The sequence below is a fragment of the Corapipo altera genome, unplaced genomic scaffold (genome assembly GCF_003945725.1).
Source record: "Corapipo altera isolate COAL_440 unplaced genomic scaffold, ASM394572v1 61, whole genome shotgun sequence".
Classification (NCBI taxonomy): Eukaryota; Metazoa; Chordata; class Aves; order Passeriformes; family Pipridae; genus Corapipo; species Corapipo altera.
Genome location: NW_020884910.1, coordinates 5,411,319 through 5,432,067, shown reverse-complemented (window position 1 = coordinate 5,432,067; position 20,749 = coordinate 5,411,319). Strand labels below are relative to the sequence as shown.

The 20,749-nt window shown below is 40.3% G+C and overlaps 1 protein-coding gene across 9 annotated transcripts in view; it reads right to left on the bottom strand.

The window, feature by feature from the left end:
- GTF2E1 (general transcription factor IIE subunit 1) overlaps positions 1–20,749 on the bottom strand; it is a 75,711-nt gene that overhangs the window by 49,201 nt on the left and 5,761 nt on the right. For all 9 annotated transcript variants that reach the window (XR_003529316.1, XR_003529317.1, XR_003529315.1 and 6 more), the window contains exon 2: positions 17,604–18,081. Coding sequence is in view for 3 of the 9 variants with exons in the window: in XM_027653533.1 (XP_027509334.1) it covers positions 17,604–18,051 (448 nt within the window). In the remaining 6 variants the exon portion in view is untranslated. The remainder of the gene's footprint in view (positions 1–17,603; positions 18,082–20,749) is intronic.

The window sequence follows — 20,749 nt, the reverse complement described above, 5'->3', positions numbered from 1 at the left end:
GTTCGCCTGTGAAAGTTAAAACTATGCAATGATCACAGACAGACACTGCCCCACGTGAGCTGTGCTGTGGTGCCAGTTAGTCTTAATGTATGACATCCCTTGGGTAGCATGGACTCGGTTCATTAATTTCCTTTGAAAAGGAGCAGGAAGATGTTACATCTCCAGGGGAAGGTAGCTGGGAGGTGGGGAAAGACATGAGCACAGGCTTGATGAAGTCATAAGGCAGGGAACAGGTTCATTTTGTAACTGCATGGCCCTGCTCGCTGCCTTCACATTCACTTTCAGTACAGCAGTACAGTCCAGGAGGTGGCAATCACGGGGTCACCGTGGCTGTGCCACTGCTCAGAAGTGCTACTGTCACCAGCAAACTGCAGGTGGACAATGTCATATGTGGAAACTGACCTCATATTGTAATGGACTTAAAAAGAAATCGGGTGGAGCTTAAAGCTTTGTACACCTTGTAAAATGAGTAATACATCTGTGATATATCATCAGCAAGATCTGATGATGATTTCCCCACAGAAAACATGGAACTGTTGAAAGTAGGGTCTGTGATATAAAGAACTGTTCAAATTTCAGACAGACAAACACAAAGGGCAAAAAGAAAAGACCTGATAAAGAACAGAAACATAGATGAACCTTAGCAGGTCTCCAGTCCAGCCTCTTGCACAAATGAGGGCAATCAGACTTGACTGCTCCTGTCTTGAACCCCTCCAAGGGTGGTGTATTCATGCTTAATTAGATGTTGAAAATTTTGGTCTGTGGTTGGCCCAGCCACCTGTGAGAGTCTATTCTTTTCCTGCCAAGTTATGAGAAAACAAGCACTGATAAACGAGAACTTTGTCCTTGAAGGAAGCATCTTGTATAAACTATAATTAATTTGTACCTCACTATTGGCTGGTGGTCCTCTGAGGGCATTTGAAGAAGAAAGTGAAGAGGAGGGTGATGAAGTAAGCCCCCAGACTCATTTAGGAAAGACCCCCCAAGGTGTAGCACGCAGGCGTGGGGAAATCCCAGGGTACCCACACATGCACAGAAGAGATACCACTTGCATAATGGGGGGAGGGACTGAAGGCCTCTAGCTGGGCGGTGCTGGCCACACCTGTCCAGGCAGATGTCACTAATTAACTGTATAAAAAACAGATAGGTCGTGCTGGGAGGGGACACAAGCTTCACACCAAAGGACAATGCTGCCTTTTGCAGGAATGCCCGCTATCTTGTGAGCCTGCCGACGCTCCAAGAGTGCAGCTTCTGCTATGGGTATTTCTAGGCATTCTGGGGTCGGTAAGATAACTTTGTAAGCAACATCTGAGTGAGAGGGGCAGTCGTACTGAGGGCTTATTTTCCTTCCCTTTCCTCTCTCTCGGCTTCTCGTTTTGTTGGCCACCTCTTGGTAATAAATACTGTCGTCTTGAGCTTTCAACGGTGTACTGGTTTCAGTTTCAGCATCCTTCCCTGCTACATGTGGAGACTGCACAACATCTCTAGACAATCTTGCCTGAAGTGAAAAGGCCTTGTATCAGGCTGGACCCTCTCATTTTGCTTTATACCCATCACCTCTTGTCCTCCTACCAGGCACCACTGTGAATATCCTGGCTTTGTCTTCCTGGAGATCTTGTCATTATAAATGCTGAAGAACAGCTATTAGATGTGATGCAATCTGATGCTGGACTGTCCTGCAAAACATCCTCATAAGCAAACCTGGGAGAAAGGCTAAAGGTGAATTGACAAAAAGGAGGATGCACAACCGAAAAATATTCTCAATGAATAGGTATCAATAATTTTGTATCAGCTAGGATAATCATACAAAGCAAGGGCTTGACCACAGTATTTTCTAGTGAGTGGCAGATAACTAAATTTTGTGAATTTAGTTCACAATTTAAAGGGCAGGGGTTACAAATGCTTTAGGAAACAGGACTGCAATTCCAAATAGAGAAATGCTTGAAATAAATATTATGAAATTCAGTAGAGACAGGCAGAAAATGTAACACTTGAGTTTTAAAAAAAAAGAAGGAAGGGCATCATTGTTTTGGCAGCACACTGCAAAACCCCTCAGGTTAATAACAGAGGACAAAGCCAGGAACCAACCTTGTTGTGCTGCAAGGAAAGTAAGAGAAAATCTGGCTGCTATGTATATTAATAACTACGTCGTGCAAAGTATGAGTCAACAGTATGTTACCCTGCTTTATTCTTCCCCATGAATATCTCTCCTGACAAACCAGGTGCAGCTTCAGATCCCATACTTGAACACGGAAACCAACTGTAACAATTCCAAATGAATAAAATGACACAGCATAACACGTGTTTAATTAGGGAAAAACTGGAAAGACAAACTTGTTTAGTTTTAAGAAGGTGGTGGTAGGGAACAGCAAATTTTGGATATTAAGTATGTTACAGTAATGAAAACGGAGACAAACTGTTCTTCAGTTTCACAGATACACACAAAAGATTACTCACAGATTTAATTTGGGGTAAAAAAACCTTTAGGTTAGAGTATTGAGAAAACTGATGATAAGAAGCCTGGAATATGCTAGTCATGGAGGTTAAATTTACTCTGCTTCATAACAGGATGATGGGCTATCTCTTCTAGCCCTACAGCTCTGTCTGAAAATAACCTTCAGCATATTCTGAAGTGCAGATATTTTTATTGTATATTCACTCCCTACTTTGTATCTACTTTTCAAAGAAGAAACATACATAACATTTTTAAAGCCACAAACATAAAATTGACAACCAAGTATGAGAAATTCAAACAGAACTTCCTTCCCACCACTGGGGGCTGCATAACAAATAAGATTGCTAACATCATCTTTCCTTGGAAAATTTGATTCTGCATCATTGTTCTGGTTCAAACACATGCTTGTTTCAGGCTTTCTTCTGTACAATTTAATCAACAGATTGCCAATTTTTGAACACAATTTTCCACTACACTTACACTGAAAGCCAGTAAGCCAGGGTCACAGTAATTGAAGGGTACCAAACCGCCCACCTCCACTGGAGCCCTGTATTCCTTACTGAAACTAATCCATCAGCGGTACAAAAACAGTGACCAGAAAGAACTGGTTCAATATCCAAACTCCATGCAACAGTGTGCATACAGACAGAAAATCTGGCTCTTTTAGGAGATACTGGAGTCACTGCAAATGATCAGGTCAACTGCCCTCTTGCAAGCACAGCAACTTTTTGAGAGCTGAGTGATAGGATACACCTTTCCCTTGCTGCAGGACGGAACAACACAGACTGCCTCATCTGAACAGTAGTGATCCCAACCAGGAAACTCCTGCACACAGAGCCAGTGACCCACAGAACAGTTCTTGTTAGTTTTGATTACTGATCAATACCAGATTCTGAATGCCTTTCTTGCTGGGATTGTAGCAAACACTTGCACCAGTGCCTGACTCACGACTGACAGCCCATCTGCTAACCTGTTTAAGTGAAAGTCACAGCAGTGTGTTTTACTTTAACACAGTATTTCATGTCTGACTTGGCACTGAACATCTCATGATGCTCTTGTCCTGTTTTCCCAGTCTCCAACACATGCAGGCTGAAAGAAGGGTATAAAACTGCAGGCTGATTCCTATGAGAAATACTTGATCCTCGCATTTCTTCTATTGCTCCTGGCACGCTCACTCACAAGGTATGTTGGGAGGCACACAACCCTTTGGGAGACTCTGGACAGAGTGAACTTGCTGATTTCCAAGTGGGCTGGAAGAGAGCTTAATCCAACTTGAATTCATTTAAGCGATCACTACTAAAAAACCCCAAACCAGTAAAAGTCTTGATCCTCTTTTCTTTTAAGCAGTTTCAGGGGTGAAAACAAAAATGTACAGATGAGGATTACCTTCATATTCAAAACACTGTACAGAATCTGAGTCAAGATATTTGTTTGTGATAGATGGTTTTAACATACCAAAATAAAGCACAGCAGAATAATAATGACTAGCATAAAAACTATTTTAAGATGAAGTGATAAGAGCTTGCTTTCATAAACAAGAAGTTTTTTTAATTAATAGTTCTCAATGAAAACTAAAACCTGTTACTTTTGTAGGACAGTTCAATGTCTTTCCTGGACTGGATTGTCCTACAAAATAGAAGTTTAATATACACCAGACCATATGTGAGCTTAACTTTAACATGTGCCAGTTTAATAGGTCTTCCAGAGTCACACAACGAAATTGGCATTTATATGGTGCACATGACAGGTAGAGAGGGCTCTTCCCACGGAACTTAAGACACTTAAACCCAGACAAGGACATAGGGGCTAATAGGAGCAGGGCTCCCTTCACTGGCAGCAGAGAGAAAGAAGCTCCTTATAGCCCACTTGAGTGTCCACGTCTGGTCTGTAAATGCTCAAGTTTAGGAAAGATGAATACCTTGTCTAGTGTCAATGCCTATCCTTAGGAAGAACCTCTTTCCCTCTCTCCCACTGATCAAGCTCTATTACTGGAACATTTTCTAAGGTTCTGCAAATACATTTTATTTTTAAGCAAAACCAGTATTGAGGTTAATTTTGGCTTCCTTCCAAAGTCTTCAAAAGAGTACAGGAATTAGTTACATCAGTTTCCTGAGCTGCATTTTATTTTTATTTTAGCAGAATTAACTAATGAAGAGTGCCACCCTGCATTTCATATTATGCAGCACAGGCAGATGAAAGGTTCCACAGTTTCCAATTATGACATCAGAAAGCAAATAACAACATCCCAGCCTCTCAGGTTTTCTCCGAGAAGAGAATTTACAAGTCTGAACTCGGAGTCTCTTTCTAGGTTTGTCACCAAAGTATTTCCAATTAGGAACACATCATATACATCCATTCAACTAACGTTTACATACATATATACCTTCGCAAGACCTCACTGTAACACTGTCAGGTTTTGCCATTAGAGAAGAACATTACTGACACAATTATTAGTTCTTTTTAATAAATTAATTTTGCTGCCAACAGGTGCCAGCATATTTTAATAATATACACGAAAATACAACTTAGTGCAAGCATCTGATACAGCATACAAGGCAGTAAACCCATTTGCAGAAAAATAGTATATTGCTTTTCTTCTCAGAAGAAAGGGCATTTGCAGATTGTGTCAGATGCTTCCATACAAAAGAAAATGAGAAAGAAATAAAGCTGCAAATAAATTTCCATAAGAAATAAAGCTGCAAATCCACCTTAACAATGCTAATTTACTGATGTTTTAATATCAGTTGCTCGCTCCTTTTCAATCAAAGCCAGAAAGCTCCAGTACTGTTCCGTTTAGATATTTCATGTTCATCACTGCAGTAACTGCTAGAGTCCAATGTCAATAAATTTCCTTCTCTACTCTCCTTTGCATCCTGGAATGTATACATTTTCCAAAAATGTAACAAATACTATTATAAGTACTTCTCTATTCCTGTATTAAACATACTTTCTTACAGAGCAAGTTTCCATCAAAAATTTATCTTCCCACACAGATCAAGGATCTTTCCTTATTTACACAGTCCAAGATCCTATCCCTTTTAACAAAAAGCTCCAACTTTCCTAAATATTTCCAAAATAATTTTGCCTTGTTCACAACAATCTAAGGAGTGAAGGAGTTCTGGTTCCATGTGAATGCACGGGAACCAAGGGATGTTTTGCCTTAGAGCTATGACAAAATAAGGTGAACAGAGAATAAAAACAAAAGTAAAACCTCAAACCACATAACCTTGCTCTGCTAGCACCTGCACAAATCACCTGCTACAGTAAGAAAAGAAGAGCTTCTAATGGGAAGCAGATACAAAAGCAATCACTTGTTATCACTGCAATTCCAAACTGCAATACTCTGAATTCTCCTTGGGCAGAGATGAAGATTTTGAATGCAGAATCGTGTATGCATATGCAATGTACTAGTGAGACAAAATTGGAATAGGTGGCAAATCCTTGGTAGAAGACACAACCAGAACGAAAAACTGTCTTTACAAAGAACTACAGAAATTGTCAACAGTCAACAAGATGATGTTTACGGAAGTCCAAAGCATCTTGCTTTTTCTATTATTCACCCATACCAGCACTTTACTTTCTACACTGCCTACAGATGATGAATGTGAGCCTTACAAAGGCACCTTTAGATTGGCAGAATAGGTATGAAATTAATTACGTCCTATCACCATTCAGACACTGCAATATTAGGGCACTTACAAGGACTGGTGCAGACAAGATCAATGGGAGTGCCTATGCTTGAAACTGTATCACTAGGGATATTCTCAAACAAGGTAACTTCCGAGTAAGAGGCCAATTCCAAGCTTCAGCTGCTATGACCTGAAAAAGCTTATCACAAAATATATTATAGCATTTTGCACCACAGCTGAGAGCAGATCTTAAATGAAGAGTGATCACAAGTCGAAGAATCAATGTTTTGACACTGAGAATTGTATAGCATACCTGTAAGCAAACACTGCCATTACATTAAAGACAGTGACTTTATGTAGCCTTAAAAAAATAAATCAATAAATGTTTAATTGAAATTTTTTGTCACACAAATTTTGATACAGGCAGTGATCTAACAAGAAAACAACAACTTACATAAATGAATGCTCAGACAGATTTCCAAAGCCTATTTCCCGTCTCTCAGCATTCAGTAGCTTAGAGGGTCTTAATGCTCCTTTCAAAACTGATGATAAACAAACATACGGACATTAATTGCAAATCTTTCCGCTCTCACAGGGAGTTTCGAATAGAAGGCCTGCTGTGCTGTTTACTTGCTTTTGCTTTCCCTTTTCTTTAAGTAGGCACTCGTGCCTGGTACCACAAACGCTTCTATCAAAGCAAGCAGAACTGGCACAACTCCAAGGGAAATTGCATCTTGCTGTTAGAAATGCACCAGATTTGACAGAAGTGAGCTAATGAATTAAAATTCAAATAAAAAGGGGTTAAGAGAAGCAGGCTTTTATTCCTTTCCTTCATATATGGAAGAGCAGCAGTGCTCCAATGAACTTGAATTTGTGATATAACTCATCACCTGTACCCTGAAGAGGGAGAAGCAGGGTATAAATGATTCATTTTTGCCAAAGATAACAAAATCTCCTTAAATCCAAGAGAACAGTGAAAGGCAGAAGAACCTCAGAAATTTGTAAACACTTGTTTATCATTTTGTCTTCTAGTTAAATATAAAGATGACATTCTGGAACAGCGCTGAAGACCAGCAGAGACTTATCGGTATTTCTGAGGCACTGGTCCTACTCATGTGGGATACAGAGACTCAGAGTTGCACAGAATTGGAGACCTGCAAATAACACGCAGTAAAAAGTTCTGCTTCAAAAACTGGCAGTCTAATCTGACAAATCAAGCAAGTGTGAAGAAAAGGTGTTATACATTTCCCATTTTGAAGATGGAGAACCTAAGTAGTAAGTCATAAAGCCATGCAAGTACGAGACAGAAGGGGGCTCTCTGGAGCTCATTCCCAGTTTGTCAACTCACAAGTTTAAGCTGTGGTATCTAAATGACAGAGTCACCCAAGGAACATTTAGGAGGATCCAAAAGTTGCATGCTGATGTCGGCACAGGTCAAGCTCAGGCTTAGTCACACCTTCTTCTGGTTCCACAACTGTAGCTGTTTGTCCCTGCATTAGACTGCAACCAGTACAGTCTTGACAACACATAAGGCAGCAGATCCTTAACACTCAAATTCCTGGATGTACACTACACCTTTGGATGACAATTATGATTACATTTTGGAAGCAAATATTAAACTGCTGAGAAGCACAGCAGCCTTCATTGCCTGAAAGCAACTAGTTCCTGTCAGCTTTACAAGTTACTGCTTTTGTGGGTCATTAACTTCCAGCTCCAGGCAGATTTAGATGAATCATCAAACCATTTACCAGTGGCAAGACCCCTGGCCAAGAAGGAGGACTACAGGCAGGACTGAGGAACTCGATCCTCAGCAAAAACATTCCGGTCTGGACACCCGACATTCAGTTATCACATAAAGTATTTGGGTGATAGTCAGCAGCTCAACTGTGTCTTGAGCACACACAGACTTCCTTGAGTTAAATACTTTAAAATCCCAAAAAGGATCAAGTCAAGCCCAAAGGTTTAGCAGATAAAACACCACATACAGCAGGCAAGAATTATTTCCTCTTCCTTCATCAGCTTCTCTGACATTTTAAAGATTTTTACTCCAATATTTTTAGACAGACATACATATCAGTCAATTTAATTACAGCTCTTACTGTCTTCTCATATGAGAAAAATGTGGGGGTTTGTTTGTTTTTAAAATTGATGTGGTCTGCTCCCAACAATGATCATATGTTCATTTGATCTTGTTAACAAAGCAGGAAGAACCACTGAGACTGCCATCTCTCCATTTCAGCTTGAGTGAAGATTCACAGATCACCTAATCCTTTGTCTTTTATGGTTAAGTTACATTCTTGTCCTCCACTCACTGCAAGATCCTACATCTGCTTTTTAGGCTTGAGGGTAGACAAGCAAAACCTTTTCTAACCAGTTTCAGCAGCTCAGTGCAATTATTATGGAAATTAAAAAGCAGGTATCTCTTCTCTCAACTCCACTGAATTACATTCAGAAGTTGATAATCTTTTCTTTGCAACTTAAAACTACAGTATTCAAGTATTCCCCTAATCATGAACATTAGAACTTATATACTCAAATCATGCGGTAAAACTGCTAAATGCATTTATCTACTTGTCAACAGAAGAAGTTTTCAGAAGCAGAGAAGTTTAACTCTTTTTCTCAGCCTGAAGTCAGTAAACTGGATCATACTGTTTCAGACTAACAGCAAAGGTAATCCAGAAAAGAGCCTGCCTTAGCTCCACCTGTAGGCACAACCAAAGAGCCTGCATTATCAGACACTCGTGTTAACTTAATGTTAAGTCCCCAAGAACAAACAGGGGAGTATGAATAAAACTATTAAACAGCCCAGGAGGAAGAAGAATCTTGACTGCAAAGAGAGAAAATTAATTCTTTCATGATGCAATTTCAGACTGGCATTATCAGGGCAGTTTTGTATTATTGAGTTTTCTCCTGTTCTGTCAAAGCAGCTGCCTGTTTCCTCCTGACACCCAGATTTCCTTTAATCATTGCAGACAGGATGCTGTGTTCTGACGAAATGCCTTTCCTGGACATCCCTGGTGGGGGGAATTAAAAGCCTTGCCAAACCTTTTGAAGTGCAAATCTTCACCAAGTAGATTTCATGCCTCTTCCTATTGTTGCCTCTCACAGAAGAGTACAGGTTAGGTGGAACAGTGGATTGTTTACTTATCTTCTAAAATGAATCTTGTCTTGCACTTGCCATCTCCTAATCTTTCCATTTTTACCCTCCTGTTTCTGCATCCCCAAATCTCATATATATCAAGCAAAAAAACCTTGTTAACTCTAGATGGCAAAAAAGTTTGTTCCTCAAGCAGCAGAATCACTTACCTTCATAGCCAATACAGCTCAACAGAATTTCCCTCTTCAAGCTCCATTCCTGACCTGCAGTGTGCTCTGGGAGACATATATCTGTACAGGAGGGGCACACCTGAGCCTCTAACTTCTACCCTGATCACATTCTGGGAGAAAACACACCCAGCTCTATTACTCTGATCTTAAATTGAAAGCCAAAAAGGCGCTAGTTTTTTTCTGGCCAAGGACCAAGTACAGCTATACAAAGACAGTCCAGGGGCCCAGTCAGCAGTTTAAAATACATTTCTCTAGAGCACTGTACAGGATACAAGTTAATAAGCTCTGCCAGGGGGCCACAGCAGGTTATCAGTGGAGAATGAGGCATGTAAGGTGCTCTAAGGGCAAAGTAGTGCTGTAACTCAGCTGTGAAATAGCAACTTGATCATAGCCTGCAATGTGTACGTGGAACTGCCTATATGTATTTATTTCTTGGTCATAGTTTGAGCAGTAAACTCAAGAAAATTCAAAAGATACCAACAAAATTTGTTTCTACATTTCAGAATAACATTAACATACATGTCATGCTACAGTTTCTCCTTCCCACTGACCTGGGTTTGCAATTAGAGAAGAGGAACAATTTAATCTTTAATGTCTTAAAAAAAAACCAAACCACCACCTTCAGAACGACTTTATATTATACAGAGGAACACCAAGTTGCTCATTCATCTCAGTGTGTAGACCATTTTTAGCTGAACTAAATTAAAATTACTGTAACATAATTTTTAAGCAAAGACATTTCTCTTGAAAAGGTAAATTAAACATTCAAAAAATGGACCACATGAGAGACGCATCAAATTCAGAAGCGCCAGATGATTTAATATGTATCCAATATAAAACCTGAAGAGAAGAATCCATTCCTCTTCTCAGTAAGCTATTTCTGCTCCAGCTCATATGCACAACCTCAGCAGCTCTGAGCTGACAGAGTTATTCCTTCTGTCCTACCATGGATAAATTAAGCCAGACAGTAAGCAGACAAAGACGCAACCAGACACTGGGAATATCCAAAGGAAACCCATTGGGATCTATAGACAGGTGTTTTTTCTTTCAACCAAGAAGATTACATCAAAATACAACTGAGCCAACATAACTTCAAATTGCATCCAACAGCAGAGAGACTGCAATATAAGTAACAGGATACTCCATGAGCTCTTGATCTGACTTACAGATGCCCATGCCTAAAAGGATGACACCCTTTGCAGCTGGTATTTTCAAAAGAACAGCAAGCTACTAGAGAAAAAGATAGGAATGCTGCAGTCCAGCTTTCATCACGGTAAATGGCTCAGCAATATTCAGATTTTACAGAGATCTTCTTGCTGCTATCCATTTCAATTTGCAAAGCCAAGAGAAAAGTTAAAGTGATAACCTTTATTTGAAGGGCAATTATTTCTTGCACTTCTAATAATAAAATGCCCTTTGCAGACAAAAAAAAAAAAAGCATCAATACTGTAAGCCAGGGCATGCATTTATCAGATTGGTTTTTTTCTAATCTAAGAGGCACAGCACATCAGCCAGAGGTCAGTGTGGAATACAGGGAAGTGACCAGCCAGCATTCTACAGGCAACAGTCTTATCCTCTGGCCTGACATTCTGCACAGCACAGGCTCTGTGCACTGCCTTCACCTGTTTCTCCACCAGGCTGAGATCCATGGTTACACCAGCTGATTATCTTTCAGACAGGGTGCCCACCTGCAGGGAATGAGTTCAAGTTACAGATGTAACCTACACATTTCTTTAAGCCATTCTACAGACTAGCCTTACTTTTAGGAAAACGTGCGTTAATTCTGATATGTTTTTCTCAGTTTTCCTTTCCCTATGGCTCCAAGCCTTATCAAAGCTGAAGCAGAGAGTAAAGCTGACAGCTTTTGCCAGGAATTTGAATAGAAACAGAAAAACTAAGCAGAGCATGGACAGTTTCCTTCTGTTGGTGTTTGCCAAAAGCTCTCAGTGGCAGCACAGACAAACAAAATGTGCCTGTAGAGTCAAGGAAAATCACACTGATGGGTTTTCATACACTTGGAAAGCTAACAATGATAACAAAAATACACAACTTCACAGAACATGAAGTTGTTAAACACAGAACTGTTCTGGATCCTATCTTTTTCAAGGGAAGTTTTTGTATGCCAACTTACATAAAGACTAAGTCCTCATTTTGGCTGGTTAAAAGCTGTAAATTGTTGCAGTAGTAGTAGTACCATAAAGCATATGCACAGCAGTATATGGCAGACAAAGATATCCAGAATGCCTGTTCTGAAAATAATTGAAATTGAAGGACAAGAATCAACAGCATAAAGATCAAATAGGACTGACCACATAATGTGAATATATAGAACAAATAGCTCCAAGTGATTTATTTTTTCTAATGGCTAGAAGGGGGAGAACGCAAAAAGAGAGGTACTAGAAATGGACACAAGAGCTTCTCAAGAAAGGGCAAAGCAAAAAGGGAGAAGGGGAAGCATAAGAAAAAAAATGATAAAACAGATAGGACAGGCTCAAAAGTAATTTGAATCAGATGAAGAAGTTTTGAAGCTCACACAGAACTTGCCTGAGGAAGTAGAAATTCAAAACAAGATGAGAAGACAGATGTGTCCTGAACAACTCACTGGGGATGAAGTGAGAAGCTGAGCACTCAGAAGAAAAGGCAGTAGCTCTGGAAGTCAATGCATAAGACCAAAGCAAAAAAAAATCAAAGACCAGTCAAATTTCTAATCTCAGTAAGGGGGCCCAAGCCATACAAATGCTCAGGCTGCCTGAAAGTGATATAAGGTGCCTTGTGATAAGTACCAAAAACCAGTCTCTGAACACGTTATGTGGGATTTTGTTATGAAGTACACAAATGACGGGTGAGAGGCTGACAGTAAAACAAGTGGGGTTAAAATGATATTCAAGGTGTTGTCTTTCCTTCTGTAAAACTGATATTGCTGCCTTCCATTTGTTCTTCCCAAATTACATTTCATATCAGCACACAGAATAAGAAAGGCACCCAGATGCACAGTATGTTACATTACAGTGCATCTTCAGGAACAGTAAGACCACTACACCCAGAATCATTCAGCAAACCAAGAGCAAACTGTGGGAGGACGAAGAGTAGGCAAGTAATTAACTGCTATGACTTCAATAGCAACAAAAGACTCCAGTGATTACAACTGCAATTAAGAACATCCCAATTCACATTACCCATTTGTCTTCATCCTTTTCTTTCCACTATCATTCACACCTTATCTAATTGAAAGTTATGGTGAGGACACTTAATGTACAGATGTACATAAGAGATCAACTGTAAATATTTTTCTTCACAGTAACAGAAGTCAAAGAAACTCAAGCATGGATAAAAATTATATTGCAAAGGTAAAGAGAAGAGAGGAAAAAATACTTCATCTAGTCTTGTGTTTTCTTTCTAACATCAAATTCACTTGCTACACTGGTGAGTATCCTGATACAGTCTGGTATTTAGAATACCTTAAGAAATCCAGGGATGAATTAGTGTGATCCACTGTGGGATCTCATTTCTGCCACTCCTTCACTTCAACCCCCCCTCTCCCTTTTGAAGTTTCTAGTCACACACTTTCTTTCAAATTTTCAAATTGACCTTGAATCTGACAGTTAACTCCAACACTACATTAGATTCACAAATATTATTAGGGTATGAGAACAGGATAAGAGACCTTCCTCAGCAAGATCCAATTAATCACGCTACAGAATACACATCCATGAACATAATTTCCCATTTTGTGACATTCAATAGATTAATCAACCCAAGCCTATCTGTAGAGAGAAAAGACAGCACCCTCTACTGGGTGAGAAATGCAGCTTCTCCTGTCCTTCCCCCACTCTCCACAGAAGGCACTTCAGGGTATTTAATTCTCAAAAAATCCAATCCACAAGATGGTATCGAGTTGTTTAGACTGCTCTGCAATTCAAGGAATTGACCTGCAGAAACCAAATTTCTGCAGTTTCTACATTTAAAAGCCCAGAGAAGAAAATTCTTCCCAGAGGTCTGAGTAAGAGACTGATGAAGTAACATCCTATTTCTAGGTGGTTTCACAGGAGTGAAGGAAGAACTGTTTCTGACTTCATAGAATATTATGAGTTGGAAGGGGCACACAAGGATCATACAAAACCCTTATGTCAAGTGTCCACTGTCAGCCCAGGTGTGGCAGTAGACCGAGTTCAGCAGTGTTATTCACATTATGTGTCTAACATCTGGCTTTTCCTACTGCTCCTCAACTAAACTCTTTCTTGTACACCCCTGCCTTCAGAGACAGGGGTTTAAAGGAATGACTGCAGCTTTCCACCTGCAGAAGACTTCATCACAAGAGCAGCTGCAAGCTATTGCTCACATGCAGCACCAAGAGTGATGAAATACCAGAGTACAGGCAGACAGCAGGTGACGGCACAAGTGAAAGGCAATGATTTGTATTTCAAGTGCTTATATTAGGATCTTCCAGGGAAACTACAATCCTTTTCCATCCTCAGTCATCCCATCTGAAACACAAAGCTGGAAGTAACACTTTTCATTCATATGGCATTAGTATTTTTCCCCCTGCAGATTACAAAACACTCAGAAAAGTGGGCAAGGACTGTCTGCTCAGCACATAACAACCCAGTCTGCCCCAATTCAAAGGCACTGTCAGGTCAATAGGCAAACTGCAAATCTGCAAATTTTCAATCAGAAAGTTCTTCTCAGCTTTGCTACAAGTTTCCATTGCAAACTTTTGCAAAATGAAAGCACTGTGCATCCAGGATGTTTGCCTCTAAAACCAGAGGTTACTGATACTGCTTCTTTGGAGGCAACAGTAAAAACCACCACTGAGGAGAAAGTGAGACAGCTGGAGATCTGTTCTAGCTTCTCACTTAAAACAGATGGGGCTACAACTCATGACCTGGGCATGCCATGCTCGGAGCCAGCAGGCACTCACTACTTATACAACCAAGCGATTCCTCTGGCACAACATTGGTTTCTTTTCACTTTTCAAAACATTCCTTTGCGAGTTGAAGCAGTAGAAAACTCCAGTTTTTTCATCATCTCGACTTTTACCATCTCACATTTTTTTAACATTACACAATTCCTGTCCTTGAACTTCCTACAAGTACCAGACAAGGGCTGTTCAACCTCTGACAGCAGAGTAAGTTTTTGGAGCTTACTAGGGTTGAGATATTGAATGGCAGAAAAAGGAATGGAGAAAAATCTTAAAATGCTTTTCAAAACAAAGATCACACTCTCAAAGTAACTTTTATACTATTTAAAAATCTACATTTAAACTTACCTTAGTGGCAAACATGCTACTCTCTGTTAAAAATATTTTTCCCAGTTAAGTGGATGAACAGCAACCAAAGCACATCTGTACATACATGCCCTGAAAATATATCCTTCTTACTATCAATTATTTTCTCTCAGCAGGCACATTTTTACTTTCCCAAACCATTAATAACCACATCTTCTGATGAAAAAATAAACACTTCAGTTTATTTCAACATTATTCAGAATAAAGAGTAAAGCACAAAGCCAAAAAAGAGCCACTTGACAGGTAACTCTGCTAAATCTGAGACAGATGCAGATGCTGTGGTAAAAATAAATGAACTCTGCATACCCAACTTACAGACAGGCTCTTCACAAGCACTCTTAATTCACAAATTCCAATAGAATGACTATAGTCATTGAGTGGTTCTGGAAACCTCACCATCACTAATAAGGAAGGGCAAGAGCAATAAGCACATCTTCTAAGTCTTCCATTCTACAACAATAGCTCAGAGTTTGTATTTCAGTTGTAGCTAGGGAAGAGGAAAGCAAAGCAGAAGAAAACACAGGACATCGGAATCATATCCATTTCTAAACAACAAGGACAAAAACTAGATCAGTGAAACAGGGTATTGTTTAACAACAGATCCTCAGTATAAGTGCAGCTCGGTCTAGATTGGTGCAGAGGATGCCTTCCATGCCCTACCTGCTCCATGGACTAACAGACTTTGGCCCTGAAGGCCTTTTAATTTGCAAAATTTTATCAACATAGCTGCAGTCTAAGAGCAGCTCAGGTCAACCATGACTGAAGTTATGTGGCTTTCAGCTATCCCTTCAGCAGCTGTACTGCCATGAGTTTCAAGGAGCGGGAAAGGTTTATGTATAGCACTGATAAGAGCTAAAGACATCCTTGGAAAAGGACGGCTGTTCACTGTCCTCACTAAAAAAACCCAAACAAAATTGGCCACTTATTCACCCAGAACAAAAACAAGTAGTTGCCTCATGGTTTGGAGAGAGTTTGACACCTTAAACAGTAACTGGAGAGCTCTATCCAAACTGGTATTCCATGTAAAAGCTCTCGAGAAACAGTGATATCATTGTGCACTATCTAGATGAAGCTTTCATTGATTTAAAAGATAAACAGAAGAGACATAAATTCTAGACAGTATGTTCTTATTGAAAATAAGGTAAACTGGCAGTCTTGTTATTTGCACAAATACCGACAGAACCCAACTGCTGGGAGTTGCTGAGAAAACAGCACTCAATCTTTCCTTCCATCAGCAAAACTGTAAGACATCTCATGTGCCAGTGAATGACTTCACATTGTGGACACAGCCAGTGCCTGTACTGCAGACAAACCCTTGGCTGACCTCATCAGTTCTTGGAGCACAGGCCTTGTTGTCAAAGCCAAATCCCAGCATTGCCTTCAGCATCTCCTTGACAGCCAGTTCTTTGCTCTTGGAACTCACCACCCACACAGGCTGGGAGGCAATGGCCACAGGCCTTTGCAAAGTGTTACAGGTGCCCTTGGGATCAGTGTCTCACACTCCCCACGATGTATGTTCCCTGCACAGGTTCTCTACTCTCTCCTTGCTGATGCAAGCTGCAGAAGCACTGTTCCCCTGTAGCCCAGCACACGCATCCGTAGCAGCCAGAGATGATCATGAACTGCGGGGAGCAATGTAGAGTTTCTACACCTGGTGGGGAGCACAGAAGTTCTGTGCTGGTACTGCTGGTTTTGGTGCTCCCCAAGGAAGCAACTTCTACTCACAGAGCTGCGCTGGATTTCATCAACAACTGTTAGTTGACTTTGTGGATTCTGCTGCTCTAGTACTAAATGTCATTTTCATGGTTGTTCAAGTCAAAGGAGTTTCACAGCTTCTGAACTTAGGAGGCAGAAAAGAGGGAGAAAAGAGGGAAAGTGATTGGCTGAATATTTGTTGGGTGTTTGCCCTTCGCCAAAACAGATTAGATATCAGTAACCCTAAATTAAAAGCTTCACTGCTGCTAAACAGGCAATTTTTACCATTTCTCATTATGCTACCTGACACAAAGCAGCACAATCCAATGTTTCTGAGAGCTCTCCTGACTTCTGCCCTTTTATTTTTGTGAAAAAGACCAGGACATAGAATTCAAAAGGAAAAAATTAAAAAGAAAATTATTCAGAAGGTGGAAGCCTAACACCCAACCCCTCTGGCCTTCCCCACAGAATAATCCCAGATTAAACTAGCAAAACAGAATCTCATCAGTTGCAGATGTTCTTCCTTTTCTTCCCTGGCACAGAAGTGCAAAGTATTTGGACTGCCCCTTTAGAAAATGACACCCAGAAAAAAACTCTTATTTCATATGCATGAGACAGATATGCACATCCACTGAGACTCACACTTGAAAAAGAATCTTGTTTACTCCCAAGCACAGACAAGTCTGTAATTAATTTCTTTTAACTTTAGTGAGACTGCCTTACACCGAGAAACAGGGCTGTGCAGTATAATGCACTAGGCTAGGAGAATATTAAACAGTAACAATTCACTCCTTGCATGACCATCTCTAAATTAAAAAATTTTTGCACATTAAAATTAACTATACATATGCAGCCTCTGCAAACTACCCGTAAGTCTTACAGCTGACAGGCAAGACCAAGTTATAGTGAAAAGGCATCAGCTTCTAACAAGGACAGACTGCCTGATTCACCCTTGAGTTCGACTGCGATAAGACCTCCACTCTACTGCTTGTCACTCAGAAGCATTTTACCAAGATTGCTATTTGTCTGCACAGACTGTTTAAGTCTGTACACGTTACTTTTGTATTTTGCTCAAACATTTACCACCTGCAGAAACAGAGTGCCCTCTAGCTCCGGCCAAACCCAAGAGAATTCTCCTAGGACACTGTCTCCTTATAGTCCAGCAGTTAGAAACACAGGAGGAAGCAAGGCCCTCTGTTACCTGTACTCTTACCTGTCCTGGGGTCAAACAGCTGGTTGGCCTCCAAATCTGTGAAAGTGCTGAAGCAAATGGGACATTTAAAAGAGGCGCGATTGGTGGAGTCTCTTTCATCCGTCTCAATCCTCCTCCTCATGTGGTCCAGCTTGTACTTCACCACGTTCACCAGAAGGCGGTAGTTGATGAAGTAGTAGTTATGACGGGTGGTTTTGCCATCTGGAGCCGTCTCGACCCTCATCCTGCATTTGATGAACTTGTCACCCTTGAGGGTGTTGAGAACAGCCCGCAACTGCTTCCTATCAAACTTAAGGAGCTCTAGCATGTCCTCCTCCTTCACACAGGCGTTCCTGATGAGAATGTCCAGAGCCAAAGCATGTTCAATGCCATAAAAGCCACGCACCACATATTTGGCAAGGCGTTTGAGAGCTGCTGGGACCTCAGTGAGGACGTCTGGGTCAGTCATAGCAGGTTCAGATCTTGAGCTTCATGTATACTGCAATGAAAAACAGGCAGATGGATTCTTAGCTAGTCTTCTAACTTCCGAAATTCTTATTTATCTTACTTAGAGCTAAGAAAAGGATGGGGTGCTTTCCATTTCTCTTTCCCAAGCCCTGTACTGTCTCCTTAGGTGTTCATAATGCCAATACTACAGAAACAGAATTATGTTACCTCTCATTAAAAACAAAATGATGGAAAACTTTTTTAAAAGCACACAATAAATTGGTACCAAAACATACTGCAGAATTCATTTCTACTCAGTCACAGCTGGAGTAGCAAAGCTGTCCTGAAGCTGAGCTCCAGAAGACAGCTTCATGATCAGCTGAGGCTTGTAGCCTGGGAGAACAGAAAAAGGCTACAGCAAGAAAGGTCCTAAGACAGCCCCAGAGCGGAGTAGTCTTGTGGCCTCAGCTGATGTCACTTGTCACACTGTAAGCAGCCCTGTCTGCTTTTGCTCCTCAGACATCACTGGGCAGATACATTGTATTAGGACAGCTTAGTACTTCCACCTTGATTTTAGATGAACAAATAGGTCCTTACAAAGGACTGATCCTTCATTTACAGGGTCCCACATTCAGACCTTAAAAGCCCATGAATAATATAGCACAATAAAGAAAACAAAAATCAAGACACAGTGCACTGTGTCTTGATGAAGAGATGATATGTTTAACAAACAAAAAAAGTATTCCATGAAGTACCTTTTGAGTCACTTACCATGCCTTACCAGGCTGTCTGTGACAAGACAATCATTTTCAAGTACTGCATTTTCACTTCACTTTTCTTTGGCTTAACATCAAATGGCACAAATGGTCATGACTATTACATGCTTCTGTGACATATGTGGGAACACGTACAGAATCACATGCAAGGAATTCCTCATACTGTCAACCCTGCCAGACTTAGCCAGCAGACAACTAAGAGCAGTAACTCTTCTGAAGCAGAAAGCTTTGTCCAGTGAAGAGAAAAAGAGAAGGAATTCCATAAGGTGCAAAGGGTTACTGTCACTCCAAAGGGTGCTTTTCCCCATTTTCTCTCCACTCTTTCAAGTCTATACATCTGTTGGCAATAACAAAATTCCTCTCCACTCATAATGTATGGATTTCCACATATGAAAGATTCAAGACAAGAACGAAATATTAGAGGTGCTTTTGAAATACCCATTCAGAAGGCTGTACATCCAGATAACTTCAAATAAAACTTTGAATCATCTTTTTCAGTTACGATTCTTCTACGCTGGTTTAGGACATGAATAACTATTTCTTAAGCAAAAGATTCCTTCAACTCAAAAAAACCCCCACACGGTAATTTCTGTTTGTTCATCATTGCTACACAGTTTTTATCCATGAACTAATATAAAAAATCGTAAAACTCTGCCAATCCCAATTTTCACTTCCATTAGATGTTTCAGACACTGTATATGGACCTCCCCAATATTCAAGTCTATCAAACAAAGGAAAGCAGAGAGTGACAGCAGAGAAAAGGATCTGCATAAGTATCCTATTTTCTTCATCACTGTCACAAAATCTGTGATAGGATTTTTGACAAACACCATTACAGAACTCTTCTATGCTCTCAACACTAAGACATCTCCCTGAAGTCACCAACTCTACATGTAACCAAGTAGCTGCTGACTCACTTCCATCAGCTAAGGCTTCTCAAAAATCAGTGATCATTTATTGCAGTAGCCTGCCTGGATTTTTTTCTTATGAGAAACAGTGCCCCCCCAAAAAACTCTAGGTAACATTATCCACTGAAGCTTTACTTCTCTCCCTCCCCTACCCTCTCTGGCCTCTGAGGAGGTATGTTCCTCTCAAGGGTTGTGGCCAGTGCAACTGGAAAGCAATCAGGCTGTGGAATGTGAAGCTTAACACTAAATAAATAAGGATCATCCTGCCTTTTCTGCTTTTTAGGTAAGAAAAACACCTTAATTCTTTTCTTTTAAAATGCTTCCCTGCTTGAGTATTTCTTTTTCTCTAACTGAGGGACAACTGATATTCACAGTGCTCAAACTGGAATTAACTGAGCAACATTTTTTGACTGCTGGTGTGCAGGCTGAGAATAGCTTACAGAAAACAACGCTTGCATGTCCAGCTTCCCTTCAAGGAAATTAAATTAAAATACGTCTATCACACCACGAATTAACCATGAAACAACTGCTTCTAGAGTCAGTCAGCCTTCTTTTGCATGCCAGATCCATAGTGATTTATCTCACACAAAGGACCACTTTACAGGGCTTTGCATTAAAGGTAAAAGCTTTAGCAATAAAGGATGCCCCATCAAGACTTAACCATGCAGTATTTTTGAATCTTTAAGTCAGACCCAATCTAAATACCATCATAGGACATTGTCCTTGAAGATCAATTTCATTCTGTTGGGATTTTTTCAGTCTTTCAGTCACTTAAAGATAAATCTTGGTTTTGACTGCATCTGTCAGCAGCACACTGATACTATAAAACAATGTCAATGCAGAAGCTGGAGAGAAGCCTTTATTTATTCAAATTGATTAAATCTTACTCAGAACTTAAGCACAGTAAAGAATGAATGTAAAGATCAATTTTAAACAAAACCTGGCACCCCAGGAGATTTAATAAGTCAAATTTTGAAAGTCAAAAGCTTTTTAAGTGCTGATCTGAAGACCAGACCAAAAAAACCTTCTCTCCTCA